General features: G+C 40.5%; 1 protein-coding gene across 12 annotated transcripts in view; it reads left to right on the plus strand.

Annotated features, from left to right (window-relative positions):
* Positions 1 to 16434, plus strand: part of LOC140663143 (CUGBP Elav-like family member 4) — a 322403-nt gene that overhangs the window by 237883 nt on the left and 68086 nt on the right. For 8 of the 12 annotated variants that reach the window (XM_072887100.1, XM_072887102.1, XM_072887101.1 and 5 more), the window contains one exon: positions 7492 to 7617. The exons of 2 other annotated variants lie outside the window; for them this stretch is intronic. In XM_072887100.1, the coding sequence (XP_072743201.1) occupies positions 7492 to 7617 (126 nt within the window). Of the gene's footprint in view, positions 1 to 4601; positions 5420 to 7491; positions 7618 to 16434 lie in introns of all 12 variants that reach the window. 2 more of the 12 variants (XM_072887106.1, XM_072887105.1) reach the window with 2 other exon arrangements.

The raw sequence follows: 16434 nt of genomic DNA on the forward strand, positions 1-16434 counted from the left end.
CGCCACATCGGGGACAGCGTTCCCGGCGAGCCGGCAACTACTCCGAAGTCCTTCGGATAGTCCTTCGTTCCGACGAAGGTGGACTCTGGAGTAAGGAGCGCCCTGAGTTAAAGGAAGAGACTAGGGTACACACACTCTACGAGCGGACAAGAGAGATGAAGAAAGAGAGAGAGAGAGAGTGAGAGAGATAGCGAGAGATACATACATAGAAACGGGAAGGAAGAGATCGAGGGAGATGCGAAGAGCGGCGTTAGACCGGGAGATGCGCGGAAGAAGGTACCTAGGCACGAGGTACGAGGGCGGCAGAGGGGAACAGATGAGGGGGATCGTAATTCATATGCTAATCTGGAGGAGATGCCATTGTAATCTCCGGTCGCCTGCCTCCGTGTGGCCCCACAAAGCCTCGGCTTGACGCGGATGCAGGAGTGATCCTGAGCAGGGCGCTGCTGCCGTTGCCGCTTCTGCGGCGCAGTATATATCTATGTAGACGCTGTATCCACGTACTCGCAGAGTTCAATCAGGGGGTTACTGAACTTCGGCAACACCGTCGCCGAGCCTCCACCCTCATCGACATCGTCGTATCTATCCTCCGCCACGTACGGTCGCTACGTACAAGATAGTTTCCGCCATTTCATCTTTGCGTCTCTCGCTCTTTCTCTTTCTCTCTCTCTCTCTCTCTCCTTCTCTTTCTTTCTCCTTGTCCCTTTACCCCACCTCAACAACTATCCCGACGCGATCTTTATGGTCCTTCGTAACTGTTGACATGACCCTCATCGGGTTACTTAGCGTGAAACAGATGTTAATGACATCATGTAATTCGTTGGGATAACGCTCGGGATTACGGCCAATGCTCAGTCTCGCGTAATTACAAGTCCGATATTGTGCGTAATCTACTTTAAGATGTCAAGACCGACACCTATTATCCAGGAGATGTCAATATTTATCGGAATTATTTTGTAGACAGTAAATTATTACGTTTTATCAATCTCGCGCGTCTCACAATCTCACGATAACAATATTATAATTGGCATCCAGTAACAGTCGCTACATCTATTAAGTCATTGCTAGATACTTCTTAAAGAATAATATATTTTAATTCGTATATAAATTCTTTCTCATTTGTGCATAAATAGATTGCAAGCATTTCAATTTAATTTAAAAATAGATATGCAACTGACTCACATTAAGTTATTGAAAAAAATAAAACGGACATAATCATTGTTTTACCGATTTTATGAATTATTACTAAAAACTATCGTGTAAGAACACTAAGAAGCCAGGCAAAATCAATTACCTTATTTAAAATATATCCCTATTGAAAGAGTGGGAATGAAGAAAGGGACACGCGCTCCATCACTTAGTATGCATAAAATAGCAATTTAAGATAGCGGTGCCCATAACCATTTCACACTTCCAACAATCGAGAACGGTTTCATTGTTTCATTTCAAGGCATTCCTTCGCCTTTTTCCACGTTAATGACTACCCTTTATGCCTGCATTTCGCAGTCTGTGTGCGGTTTAATTACATCATTTTATAGATTCCTTCTACAACTAGCGGGCGAGCGATGGCAAAATAACATCCTATTAGTGATACAAAAGATAAATCAGGCTTTAATTGCGAGACGTTGCGGCGCTAAAATGTTCAGAAACTAATGGAAATGGCCGTCCACAACTTGTTTCGTAATGTCGCATCCTCATATCGCACACCTCGGAACTTATTTGTGTAAAATAAATCCATCCGGTATATCATTGAAAACAATACAAAAAATATTTTATACTGAATTTCATTCTTAAATCTTAAGTTAAATTTAATGTGTCGAATGTACAAACGTAACAAACGTACCATTTTCTACGATATCGGTATACAATTTTACATTTATAATCGTAACAAAGAGCTACGAATTTATCCTTTTCGATTCTTACCGCGGATATAGCATATCATCTGCGGTATGTTCACCTCGAAAGTAACTCAACAGAAGCCAGTCGTATAAAGATCCGAATGAAACCCCTTCTTGAAACATTTTTCACGCACGTCGATGGTAAGACTCCGCGCGCGCGCGCGCGCGATAGCGTCGAAGCAGCCGGAATTAAGTTTACAACGACGAGAACAGATTTGAGAAATGCGTATCTCGCGCGGAAGTTGGTCCGCCGACTCAGGGGCGGCCAAAGTTTCTACGACTGGATAAGGGTGGGTGCCGCTGTACCGGAGCTAGTTGAGCAAGTAGATAAGTTTCGATCCCTTGGCGAGCCACCTTTCTCCCACCGCCATCACTCGCCCTGCTACCAGCTCTTCTTCGTCGTAGATAAACGTATCCCGGAATATCGGGTTGGGAGGCCCAAGGCCGTCTTCTCGCGTCGCTGCCAGCAAGTTCGACTCCGTTAACGTGACGTGGCCGTCCCGTCTTAAATCCATCCGAGAGAAATTCTCGTGGATTATAAGAATCCGTCTCTGTATTTCTTCTTACCGAGTAGAACGACGGATGACGGTACCGCCGTCGTAGAAGCAAGCGCGAAGTTACTCGCTGGATTTGTAACTGCAGTTTCACTTTATGAAGTACCGGATTATTCGCGAAGTTACTTTAGTTGCGCGGAATATAACGGAGAAACATGAAAATTACAAACGTACTTGTAAAACTACCTTGTTTAATGTAATATTTATTTGGAGAGAAATTTTATAGAAGAGAATTTATTTTTTAATGACGGTCTCGTTTAATTTAATTTTATTGCTACGAATGAATTTAGTTATGATTAAGTTTCTTTTCAATTTTCAATATTATAAATTTCTTTCTTCATTTTTTATTAAATTTAGTCTGAAACTATTGATCATTGATTCAAAAAAAGTATCAAATGTTTTGTTTTTTGCAGAGAGAACAGTTTAGAATCTCTCTGTTTTAATTATCTCTTTTATTGTTACAAGTTTAATCTTAATTTTTATGTTCTAAAAAAATGATGCCATAAATTGCAACAAATATATTTCTAAAAATCATTCTCTTAAATATATATCAATTTAGCGACGTATCGACTTGTTATGAATAGTTAATGGCAATTAAATAAAATTTTCATTCAATAGATTCATGGCTACTTGGAAGAATATATCGTTCACAAATAAATAAAACGAATGCGGTTTGAATGTCATCTACGTCACGTCGTGTCCAACAAAACGTTCGCTTTGTTCTCATCGTCTAGCGGGAAGATAATTTCCCGAGAGTTAATTCCTCTTTCGCTTCCGCTCGGAAAGTTGAAGGAAAGAGGACACGAAGGGCGCGTTAACACTTAGCTTCGGCGACAAAGGTCCAATTCTTGGTCCCCACGGTATCCTGACGCGACAATAGGAGCGAACTCCCAGCGAAAAGTACCCGGGGTTAAGGACAGACAAGATATTCCCCGACGAGGAGAACAGTGAGACTCTGATACGCCGAAGGGAACCAAGGCGGGTGTTAGGCGGATGCGAGGATTGCCAGGAGGAAGGGAGAGGGAGGAAGAATCTGCGGAAAGCGGGGATGCAACGAGGCTGCAAGTCAGGCGAGAATCTAATTTCCCGAGACAAATCCTTAAATGTGCCTCGGAGCCCGACTATAAGGCGCGAGCCGAGGCATCTCTCGGAATGAGCTCGCGTCTAGCATCCGCGACAACGACCTTTAACTCGACTCGCCAATTTTGCGTCTCCAAAACCTCCTCTCCTCCTCGCGAAACGCGTCATTAAGCTCATTCACGCGGGAAATGCGGTGGATCGAAAACAGAGCGTCACTCGGAACGTACTCGCGATTTAAGCGGAAAAACATAAACTCCATCTGAATATCTTTCGCTTGAATATCATGTTTCTCTTGACGCGTTATAAAGATGTTGTCTCTTACAATTTAATTTGCAGACGATCTCGAATGAAACTATTCGAAGAAATGTCAAATAGATTCGCCTTCATTGATCATTGAAGTTTGCGAGAGATTTCTCCATTAGTTAAAATTAATATTGAATTGTTTATGAAAATAATCTGAATTTTATTATCTCAAATAACACAATTCAAGAATCTTGTTATTGATATTATTGATATTTCGCTTCATAATTTAATTCCTGCGATTATTATTGCAATTATTAAACTGATTGCATTGTATTGCATTATGTCACGGTTAGTATTATATGTATGAAAATTAGATAATTACAATACCTAATTGTATTATTGCAATCAAACTCAAAAATATTCATACATGGTATTTAACAATAATCAAATAGAATATCCATCCTAATGAGATTTGATCGAATTATATAAATATAATACGTAAAATATCAATCGGTAACAATAATTTGATTGTAAAGTGAATTGGCAATCTGCAAGAAAAATATTTATAAGCACCGATTCTCGGACACAAATGATACTCTTATTTTAATAATCATAATTTTTTTTTATAATCTGATAGGTTGTATCGTATTCATCACTCAGAAGATCCATTCGAAAGAAATGTCCTGTACGCAAAAGAAACAGACATCGATATGATTCTCAGTTGGGCGAATCTAAGATCGAATTGAATCTTGCGAGGATTCATATAGACGACGAATGGTGTAATTTGAGTCCAATGCCATTTCTTTGTTTCTGTTCTGTATTCCAGAGTGCATGATGGACGACGGGAGCGCCTGTGCCATCTTCTGGAAGTAGGAGGCACCGGTGGCGGCCGCTGAAGGTAACTTCGACTTCCAGGAGATAGCTAGCTTCCTTCCAGTACCTCTATTCTTCTTCTCCGCAAATCGGCAGAAAGAGAACTTCCCCCCCTCGATGAAAAGAGAGATGAAAACAGAATAAATAAGGAAAAAGAAACGGGTCCATTATACCAAGCCCGCTCCTCCTGATCACGCCTGATCACCGCTGATTCAGCCAGCACAGCTCGCCGCAAAGTCCATTTTGCTGCTCGCTAGTGTTTGAACCATCGAACTCCAGCATTCCTTCAGAATCACTATCCTTTAGCCCGACCGATTAGTGCGGCCGTTATATCCATTTTTTAAGAGGAGACTAAATTCGCACAAAGTGCACGGTGTGCTCATCCAAATTTTCTCGCAAAACATTTCGAATTGCTTTGTTTTCAAGTTTTCGGCATACGCGATTCATTAGGACTCTTTGTATACCGATCATACGCTCAGGATGATATAGGAATCGAATGTAAGCCCGTGGATTTCTTAATTGGCTCGAACAATTGGCTCGAATGATTGGCTCGTACAACCTCGAAAGTGTCAAAAATCTCTTCGCTAACAAAATTCTCGAGATACTCTGAGTTGAAAATTCAATCATGATGATTCGCTTCTCCGAACGCGTACACTGTTTATCCGTGCCATGAGAATGATCGCTAATGGGCTCCTCTATATCAGTCTCGCCCTACCCCTGCTCATCCGTTTCTCATCCGGCACGATACGCATCGTTTTACGCATACAGAAGGTATTATAGACAGTGTTGTGCGTACCCACGTGCGTGACTGAAACCTGTAGCCGTAAACCTGTCGTTCGTGTTTTTTTGCTCTGTTTATTGCGCACCGCCGTTACATCACACTATAGAAGCCTCGTTAAGACGAGGCGTGCGTGGGGTGGACGCTCTTAGAATTCTACAGATTGGCATCTCTCTCAAAAGATGCAGAATACATGAGAGAATCGCGATCTTAGAGCGTCTACCGACCGTACAACAGCAAACGACCCCTTTGCTCTAAGTGCCGAATATATTGTACGTTTCTAAATCCAAAGTTCCATCGTCTTACATTTCCCGAAACCCTGTCTGACCTAATATTTATATTCGTGTCGACGACCATCTTGATCGTACATATGTTTTACATATATATATATATATATATATATATATATATATATATATATTATATATATACATATTATTACAGCTGTATGATCATACAATAGTGGCTCGTTCGTTGGATGTGTTGTCTCGTTCGTTATCGATGTGTTTTTATCATCTCTGTACATATTTTCTGATTATGATGTGAGCTACATTTATCTTATTATTGTATTACTTAGATTTGATTCTATATATATGACAATTTATGATATATCCCTGTTTTTCTTGACAATTACACACAAATAAATCACCCTTTGATCTGCTATACTTAATTGTTCCTAACTCCATTTCTCCGTATTATCCTACTGATTGTGAATTTCGCACCATAATCGTGTTTTCGATATTACGTGGGGATACACATACATATACACGCTAAAATACATCCAATGCAGATATTTCTAAATAAACCTATGCTATCAAATAATCTATCAAAATTATTTAATATGTAACGTACATACTATATTTATTTTAGGATAAATATAACTTCTATGTTAAAAATACTTCTGGAAGCAAAATTATTTTTAAAAAATCTTTTATCAAGTAGTTGTAAACGCTGCATCCACCTTAAAAAAAAAAAAAAAAAAAAGCAAAATGAAAAAATTGAGGGATTACAATCGCAAAAAATTCTCGGTTGAAACTGAATGCTATAAGCTATGCGATTAAATCTTATTTTAATCTAAAAAAAATCACGCGCGGTTTTTATCCATTACTTCTCATTCAACTTTCCGCACAAAACTTAGAAATAGCTGCAGAATATAGTATAAGCATTTATTGTTAAACTTTGTGTGACGGTGATCCATTTCGAGAATATACATGCATACATTATATTGCCTGTCCGTTAAACAACTACAGAGATTTAGCAAAATTACATTTGTATCTGTAAGGAAATCAGAAGAGCATTAAATTCGACACGGATCACCGTCCGGAATATCAGCCAGAATTGGATCGCTTAATATCCCACCTGATTTTATCGCGCGATCCTATTTCTCATTCGTTTTTTCGGCTTTGATATAGGTCGTAGATCAACATTGGTTAGATTATTTTTCTCTTTGTTATATTATGATTTCCGTTTCCATTCCCTTCAAAATATCGTTTCCGCTGTTACATATGTATGTTATATTGTTATCGATTATGATAATTGTTTCCGTTGTTGTTCTTGGTTACTTCTGTCGCACAGAAGACATAGATATAACTCGTACATGCATCACCCATACACACATACACTTGCGCGGTTTCCAGTGCTGTTTAGATGTATACATTGACGTAATGACGAGTGTAACCGTGCGCGTCTAAGATATCATACGCGTGCACATATAAATATGTTACGTTTCTTATATACATATATACATATGTCCATATATATATAAATATATATATATATGTATATATTATATACATATGTATATGTACATATAAATATATATATATATATATATATATATATATATATATATATAAGTATATGTGTATATTATACCCCAACCTCCTTCCCTTTAGGATGGTGGATGCTGGTGTAACCGTGTAATTTTGTCGTTCTCGGTGTTAGCCGCAAGATCTTCTCTTTAACGCCTATATAAACGCTTAGCCTGCATATAGAACTAACTAACGCTGTTCTTTCTTTTTTCTCTGTTCCCTCTATTTCACAACGCGCCGTCATCGAACTGCAGACAGAAAGCTGTTCGTTGGTATGCTAAGCAAGCAACAAACTGAAGACGATGTCCGACAGTTATTCACTGCCTTCGGCACAATAGAGGAGTGTACCATTCTCCGTGGACCCGACGGTAGCAGCAGAGGTGAGTATTAATTCGCAACTTTTTGTTATAAATTAATATATTGAATTGTTACTGCATGACAGCAATCATATATATAAACATAATAAATAAATAAATAATATACATAATTTTTCTATTAATCAATCTTTTTTGAAATAAATAATTTCGAAATGTATAATTTTTGTTAAACGCCGTTTTTTTCGTTTCAATCTACATTCGTTGATATTTGAAGAAAATTAGTAAAAATGCGCGATGATCGTAAATATTGCGACTAACGATTCGTTATATCATAAAAAGTTAAAAGATTGCCGATAAAGGAATTTAAAAATAGCGTGCCTCAGAGTCTCTAAGGGATTAAGAACGAAAACCATATCCTCTCTAGAGCTAAGTGTACCGTAACGTGGTGCGCGTATATTTTTATGTCGTGGGATAAAAGCATAGGCGCATTGTCCATAAAAATACGGGCATCTGTGCAATTTTTAGCCGCAGGGCGGGATATTCGCGTCCCTCTTTATTGCACGATCGTTTTACGTCTTTGCCACGATTACTTTTTCCACTTGATTTTCGTGCAATTTTAATCCAAGAAAAATCAACACGCCAATATAACAATCTAACGTAAAATCTTATAATTTCAATGCTACTATTATTTCAACTTCTTGTTATCGTGCAAATGCGAATTTCGTGCTACAGAAATATAGCAGAAATTTGCTTAAAGTATCCTTACAAATACTTACAATAACTTTTTAATGTTCAATTTTAAATTGCGTAACGCAGCAAAAAGTGTTGACTTTTTAAAACTAAAGTTAATTTGCATTAAATGAAGAATAGAGTTTAAGTTTTAAAAATCTTTATATCTTTATCACACGCGAAAAAAATTGTTGATATTTAAAAAATCAATTTTAAGACAGTCAAGGAAATAAAAATGAAATAATCTATGAGAGAAAGAGACACACTGTGTATGCCAGTATCTGAGAGAGCCGCGAAACTCATAATCCGCATAATCTTTGAGCATTTTCATCGAACGATGAAGCGAGCAAAGGGACTCTCCGGGGCACCTGGTTTCCAAAGAAGTGAAGGCGAACGGACTTCGCGAAATTAATCACGAGATGAAGCAGCAAAAGGGAGGGAGAACGGTTATCTCAAAGGAAAGAAAGCAATTGCCCCAACCTAAGGCATTACGAGAAGGAAAAAAGAGATAGAAGCTCGCCGCTCATCTCAACCTTCGACGATGATGCACGATTAAGCTCAGGCGGAAGGATATAATCGCGACGGCATTTGAATATCCGCTTGCGCTGTAAACAGCGCGGAAAGGTAGGTAGATAGGGGGCGGCGAGGGATGGATGTAATTCGAGCGAGGATAACTGGCGAAATGGCGGACGAAAAGTGGCTACGGAGCTGTAGTCGGACGGGGTGGCGAGAGCAATAATTTCCGCTGGACGAGACGGCGAAATTTAAATATTTTTATTCAAGAGTGAAGACCTAGCGATGCGTCGGCAAGCAATGAGGAGGTACCAACGAGCTACGAAGGAAGTGATCGAAGAAAATGGGGAAGCAAGAGGTACTAGCTACTAGAAAAGGAAGAAAAGAAGGGGAAGAGAAAAGTAGAGGAAAGAGTGAGAGAGCAGAAAAGATAGGGCAAACCGAAGGACCGAGAGAAATAAGGAAACGGAGGGCGCGGGTAGGCAGGCGCGAATGTAATTAAATTCCACTTTGAAGTGAAACTCACTTTCAGCAGTTAATAAGATTTTGATTCGCAGTCGGTGACGTAACGCAGCGCGCTCATCGTCTTTGGCAGGTAGGCGCTGCTCGTTCGCGATGATGAAGGTAGTACGGGGGAGGGAGAGAGCGGCGCCAAGGGTGGTAGTCGCAGAAGGGAGGCGCCAAAGAGAAGGAACGGAAGTAGTACGCGAGAGAAGAGCTTTACAATGTGCGAAGTCTGTGTTCCTTTGCTTCTTGCAAAGACCAAGCCTTCCCCGCCCGGCTTTCCCCGTCTTGCCGTCGCGTCAGAGCTCGAGGTTCTTTGTCGAAAGCCCCAGGACGACGATGTTGCGCCAGCTTTCCGAGCTCTTTAATTAAAATTACGCGAGCTCTCGCAGTACGACAGTTTCCAACCGGTAGTCGGTTTATCACGTGGAATGCATTCGCGATTACTCGCCGAGAATCTTAGGTATGTCGCTCCGACGATTACAATATCTTTGACGAAATGAAGCACGCGAGGTCTGAAATGCAATCTCGAGCTTAATCTCCGCCTCGCAAAGTTGACCTTTCGACGTTGAGCACAGTCGATCGAGGACGACCATCGCGAGGTTACCGCACATGCGGTTATTTCCACTTCTCCGAACTAGAGAGCGTTCCAATTCCATCCCCGTACTAGCGCTTAGAGCGCGAATCTTCTACAAGGTAATCCCACCGCAGCCCCGACCGCGACATTCGTCCTTGGACGTTGGTATCAGAACGAAGTTATCCAGCGGGGATGGATGTGCCTGCCGCAGGAAGAGCCTGATCGCTTATTCCGCCGCGGCACATCCCACGGCCCCGGTCTCATCCCGGCAGAAACTTTCCCAACACGCTTCATCACCGCTCGCCGAGCCTCGGTCGAGTTTCATAACTAGCTAATCCGACCTGTAATAGAGAGATCAGGGAGAGCTCCGCAGAGCGCGGCCGTATATCGTATATATATATATATATATATATATATATATATATTGTATGTATGTATATATATATATATATATATATACACACGCACATACCATACACCTATACATATATACAATATCGCCGCGCTGTTGCGAATCTACCACAATGCGGCACCGAAATTACAGCGGGAAAGATATTATCGTTTCGGTAACTCTTATTCTGGCATCATCCGTCAGTAAAGCACAGGGATCAGTTATGTGTCGGGAGTGTAAGAGAGCGTACGCGGCAGGAATATCCTGTCGACGTACGCAACTTGCGTCAGTTTTGTCGTCCAATGCGACCCTCGATGAATTAAGCCTAAAAGTTATCGACGAACCCTCGACCACCCTTCGCTTCTCTGCCTGTTACTCTCTCGACTTAACTTCCCTTATCGTATGGTGCCACCTATCTCGGAACGTGGCGGAAGATTTTTCGGTAACGACGAGCTTAAGAAAGAAACGCGGATCGTTCTCAAAGAAACGCAATGTCGGTCGTCGTCATCATTGTCGAAACGACGCGACGTACCGCGTTATCTCTCTCACTCATAGTCTTCTCTTAAACCTCCCGTCCTGCCTTCGCGTCGTCTCCCAGGGGAGAGAGGAGAATGACGACGGAGCTCTTCGTCCAATTATTTTTCCCTCGCTTCGAAACATTTCAACGCCACTTCAACGAACGAACTCGTTCTATTCTCGTTGCCGCGCAACCCTCCGTTCAGAACCGCGTCACTTCTTCCCCGGATTCTCTCCCGTCCCCTGTCAGTATTGCGCCCTCTCCGCTCTCCACCTCCCTCCTAGCTCGCTTAGGTACGCGATTCCAACTTGGGGCAACCCCTCAACGCGGACCACGAGTCCGCATTATTTCAATTGCGCGAACGGCAATAATTCACCACGCGCTAAGAAGATTATAAAATGTTTATGAATAATGGAACGAAGTATTATTCAGGCCCTTTTATGTATCGCACAGGCGTGGGAGTGGTACGCTCGTCGAGAGTTAACGTTGCCGCGGAGACAACCCTCTTCTACGAAGTAGCGACCGAGCCACGTGTATCTTGTCTTTATGCGCCACGATTGCGCAACCGGGTGCCGTGAGCGCGATACAATTATTCAAACTGAAGAAACAATTCCGTACATTAAGACGTAATAACATTGCGCGCCGGTATTTCCGATACTCTTTTGTCGCTGGCACTCGCGAAACGCGGTACTTGGTACTAGCAGTCCCGGCCACGCTACTATCGGATAGCATTATGTAACATTTAACCCCCTCAGGCAGAGAGAGAGAAGTACAATAGATCATGAGTTTGCGAGTTACTGTGCGAACAATGCAATTACCAGAAACATTATATCGTGCGCTTCAAGATCTTACCTTAAGGGATGCGCGCGGCGGATGCTAATTTACTCGGTTTTAACACCAAGTGGATATTAACATAACATCTGCCGTATTATTGCAAACTTCAAGCTTTTGATGCGCCATATCAAATATATTCGATTACAAGTTCTGCAAATAAATGAGTTTTCGAGAAGAGACGAGCAAAAGCAGACACTAAAGTCAATATATAGAATGCCAAGTTTTTGTGTCAATATATTCTTGCAGATGATATGTCAGTGCTTACATTTTATTAAATAAATAAATGAGTAGGCAAAATGCATTTCATTAAATATAAACGAACTTTAAAAGCAAGTTGCTTCGATTGTTTTCTTTTTAGCACATTGCGTCAATGCATTTAATCGTCGTAGTCAGCACCCTTTAAATTGTCATTTCAATTCGCCGGTTATATAACACTAACAGCGCGGCACCAAACTCACGTACTCGTACGGAATCATTTCCGATCATTTTCGATGGACCTTCGTTTTTGACTGTGCGACGTAAAGAGATTGCGACGGCCGCGTTAACAATATTGCTGACAGGAAATATGACGAATCAATAATTTCCTCAGCCTAGCATTTTATGATGGGGCATTAAACGAGCGATGGTTATCGACGATTAATCGTTCGGCTGTCACTTGCACCGGGGCGTCCGCGCTCGGTATGTATCGTGCCTTAATACGCGCCCAGACAATTTGTGTCCTTTATCTTCGGCACGCATACGCGGAAAAAGCGCACACCTTCATTATTACAAGCGCGGCATATTGCATACGCTACGGATTATGTCGGGAAAAATATACTATTATTACTGGAATACGCTCTCATTATCGCGAGGCTATAAACTTGTCCGTTCTCATTATCCTCCAGAACCGTGGAGTTATCAAGCGGCAAATTCATTAATGATTCCACTTATCGTGATGCAAATTGTAAAATACAAACATGGCGCTTCTATCATCCTTTCAATGAAACAAGTTGTCAACAGAACGAATATTATAAATTTCGGGCATAAAAGAAGCATTGAAATTATACTTAAAATTGCTAAAATTAAACATGCTTCGTACTGACAATGAGACTTGATCAAGATGACCGATATCCCATCATATTTATGACGATAAAACCACCTGCTTCTTTGTATAAGCATCGCCGCCACTTCCTAGCGCCGTACCATCACCGCTGTACCCGTGAAAGAGAGTGCTCTCGGGTAGAAGCTCTCAATATGTCCGACCTAATCCTCTCCCGGAGGACCCGGCGTCCCCTCTCGCGCTTTACTTTGCAATACGTACAAACATTTCGAGCCCAGCTGCGCCACGGGATTTAGGAGCTGAGCGATTAATAAATGCTCCGTACGACGAGCTGGCACCAGGACTCTCCGACAGCCACTCGACGAGGAGGCTGCCCGTGATTTACCGTCCGGACTCGCGTGTCTGCATCCAAGCCCCTGCCGCTTCGTCTGGATTTTCGGTGATTTCGCGGCATCGTTATGATTTAGTACCGCGCCCCGCTTGAAACATCGACGACGATCAGTCTTTCTCTTTCAACATTCGAAAACTTGGACCAACAACGTAAGATGTCGAAGTGATTGAATAAGTCGTGTTATGAAAGTTGCAACTTGCGTCGCGGTATTCTTTAAAAGGATATCATGATTTTTATATTGATATCGTAATTTGGATCTAAAATCGCATAGTAGCATTTAAAACTTATTTATTGTTTTATCGATCATCGAAACACATGCATTATTCACGCAGATCTTTTAATATATTTGGTTTTTAAAATATCTTTTTATTATTATGTATAACAAGAAAGTAATTATTTTCGAGCAATTTTTTCAACGTATTTGAGAAATCGAAAGGTTGAGAATGAAAAAGTTGAGAAAAGACCTTTACAACCGCAATATCGATATTATGGATAGTGTTTTTGGAGAATTATTTTGATTTACTGAATGTTGCATGTTCGATAAACAGCGTCGCAATCAATCATCATCGTCTGAGAAGAAGTAAATCCGCGTGCCGACTGTATGATATATTTAATACATTTCGGAGTTTCGACATTTGACTCTGACCTCGGCAGTGCGCCAAAATCTCGCGCACGAACATCCCCGGGAGTGAATCGGGAATAGTGGGAGCGATGATATAAATAACGACTCGCGTGACTGATAGATTTATTTAAGTCGCGCGTTATATCACGGACTTTTCATTGAGGGATCGTCAAACTAGATCTCGCACCCCCTCCGTCACGCGAGGCGTGCGAAGCGCGATAAAGATCCGAACCACGTCAGCCGAACCGCTCCCTTCGGTTGCAACCCCCGCTTTGTCAAATCCAACAAGCAAGATTAAACGAATCCTTTGGAAAATATATATAAGCAATATTGTAAGATAACTTTAATATTATTTTCCGCTATTATAGATGGAATTAATTTTTTTCTATCACCTAGCATCGGGCAAGTTTTTAGAGTGATATAAAAATCTAAATAACTAATAGAATAAATTTTAAACAGATGGAAAATTTAAATTTTTCTATAAATTTAATAAATTGAATATGCTTACAAACAGTAAATAAATCCTACTGATATTTAATTTTAACTAATGAATGTGTCTTATATATCATTTAAAAAATTTAAGAGGTAAATAATTTTTTTTTGACTAGAAATAGACTAGAAATAGACTAGAAATAGATTTCCAGAAATTATGTTTGCATAAGGATTAAAAAGGTAGCCAAGCCCTAGTTACATAAATTATGTAATTTCCGAGCTCGCGATGTTCTTGTCGCAGAATCGCCCTGATACGACACATTCTATTGTGAGATTGCCAGGAAGTAACGTGTCTTTGTTGATGTCCCTTGAAGTAGCATCAGACGCCATTGTGCGCATAGAGATTTATCGTCTTTATATTAATACGATTACTGTCCTGCTTCCCACGGAAAGCTACAGGAAGCTTACGCTGGACATCGTAACATCCTCGTGCTCGCCTCGTACAGCTCCTTGCTCGCTCGACATCGCGTCAATATCCAGCGGTATTATACGTAGTGCGAGTCTTCTTCGTCAATATCCGCGAGCTTTTCACTCGACGTGGCTGGCAGAAATGACAGGGGGAGGAAAGGCACGAGAGAGGATACCTTGGTCCCCTTCTGTTAGCCTCCATACGACGGCTTTTGCCCGTCAACCGTAAATACACCATATTGCCCATAAACCTTCGCATTCGTGCATTACCCATCCCGATTCAACGCTTCGTCCCTCCAACAGCAACAGCAGCTCGTCGCTGTTATCGAATAACCGGTGGTGGGCGGCTTAACAGGCTGCTCTAAAGCAGCATGTCCTCCTTCTCTCTCACTCCCTGTCTGATACCTTCGCGATTTTGTGTTTCAAAATCATTTTCAAAAACTGGCCACGCGATTTGACTATTTATCCGTCATGAATTTCTCGGTTTATGATGATCCGCATCAATACCCCTTGGTCGATGATTAAAGTCAAGTGTCTATAATATACAGATTCACAATGATAATATATTGACTAGATATTTCGCTGCAAAATAATCCCGCCACAAGTAATTACTACATGTTTATAGAGTTACCATTAAATTTACGTATCTCGGTCGTAGAAGTCATCCGACACGTGTCCGAAACTTCGACTCGAATAGTATTTTTGAGATTTCTATAATACTCGATATAATGACGATAAATTCTTCATTAACTAGCATAAAGTATACAAATGAACGAACAAAGTATGATAGTTCATCATGTTATCAATTTATGAAGTAGATAATATTATATACAAAAATTTAAATGATATAATTACATATAATTGTTAGACCCATAACAATTATATGTAACAATTACATACTTGTAAATCGTAAATCAAATACGGGATAATGAAAACATAATATTGCGATAATATGACATAATTGTAATAACAGATAAAGACGGTCTTAACATTAAATCTGTCTCAAAATCGGTATAACAGTATTATTAATAATAATGACTGCCATACTGGACGAGAGAGTATGTGAAGCCGTTAAGGAGAAAACGACATTTTCGTGGCTTTGCAGACCGTAGCGTATTACAAGACCATGTGTCGTAAAACAACGTTGGGAATTTAATAATCCATTACTGACCTCATCGCCCTCGTGCTACATATCGTGATCATCGACGTAGTGTCAAACATGGCCGTGCTTGTAATCGTAATCGTGAAATGAATAAAATGAATCTCTGCACGAATGGCGTTTATATTCATTGATGCCGTTTGCTTTTATCACAATGTCGATAATGTGCAGCTTGTACGACACGTAATTACAATCGGCGTTGTCAGTAATGTTGCTACTGCTGTTACAGTTATTGCCATGCTGTCGCAGCAAACGCGATGGTTTGTTGTACGAAGCAAAAATTCTAGAAGAAGAAGACAATAGTCGCACGCAATTCTATCTTTTTATATTTTTCGTTTCTTTTATCCGATCTCAGCTACCGCGCGATTTGTGACTTCTCGTTTGTACATAACTGCGTTGTAGTCTTTTTGACGATGCGCGACACAGCAATATCATACAACTTGTACTCTGTCGCCTCAACATTTTATGTATTGTTCGATTCTTTCGATTTACTATCGGTCTTACGTTAACACCTTTTGCCAGATAAATAAAAAATAAAATAAGTTTTCTGACGACATGTACGATACGGGTATATATATATATATATATAGATATAAAAGATTTTAATCATTTTTGGATAAAAAAAACATTGTGATTGATTAATACTCGACAATGATATATATTGATAAAAATATTGATAAAATAGGGATATTAAATTATGTTCG

The sequence above is a fragment of the Anoplolepis gracilipes genome, chromosome 2 (genome assembly GCF_047496725.1).
Source record: "Anoplolepis gracilipes chromosome 2, ASM4749672v1, whole genome shotgun sequence".
Taxonomy (NCBI): domain Eukaryota; kingdom Metazoa; phylum Arthropoda; class Insecta; order Hymenoptera; family Formicidae; genus Anoplolepis; species Anoplolepis gracilipes.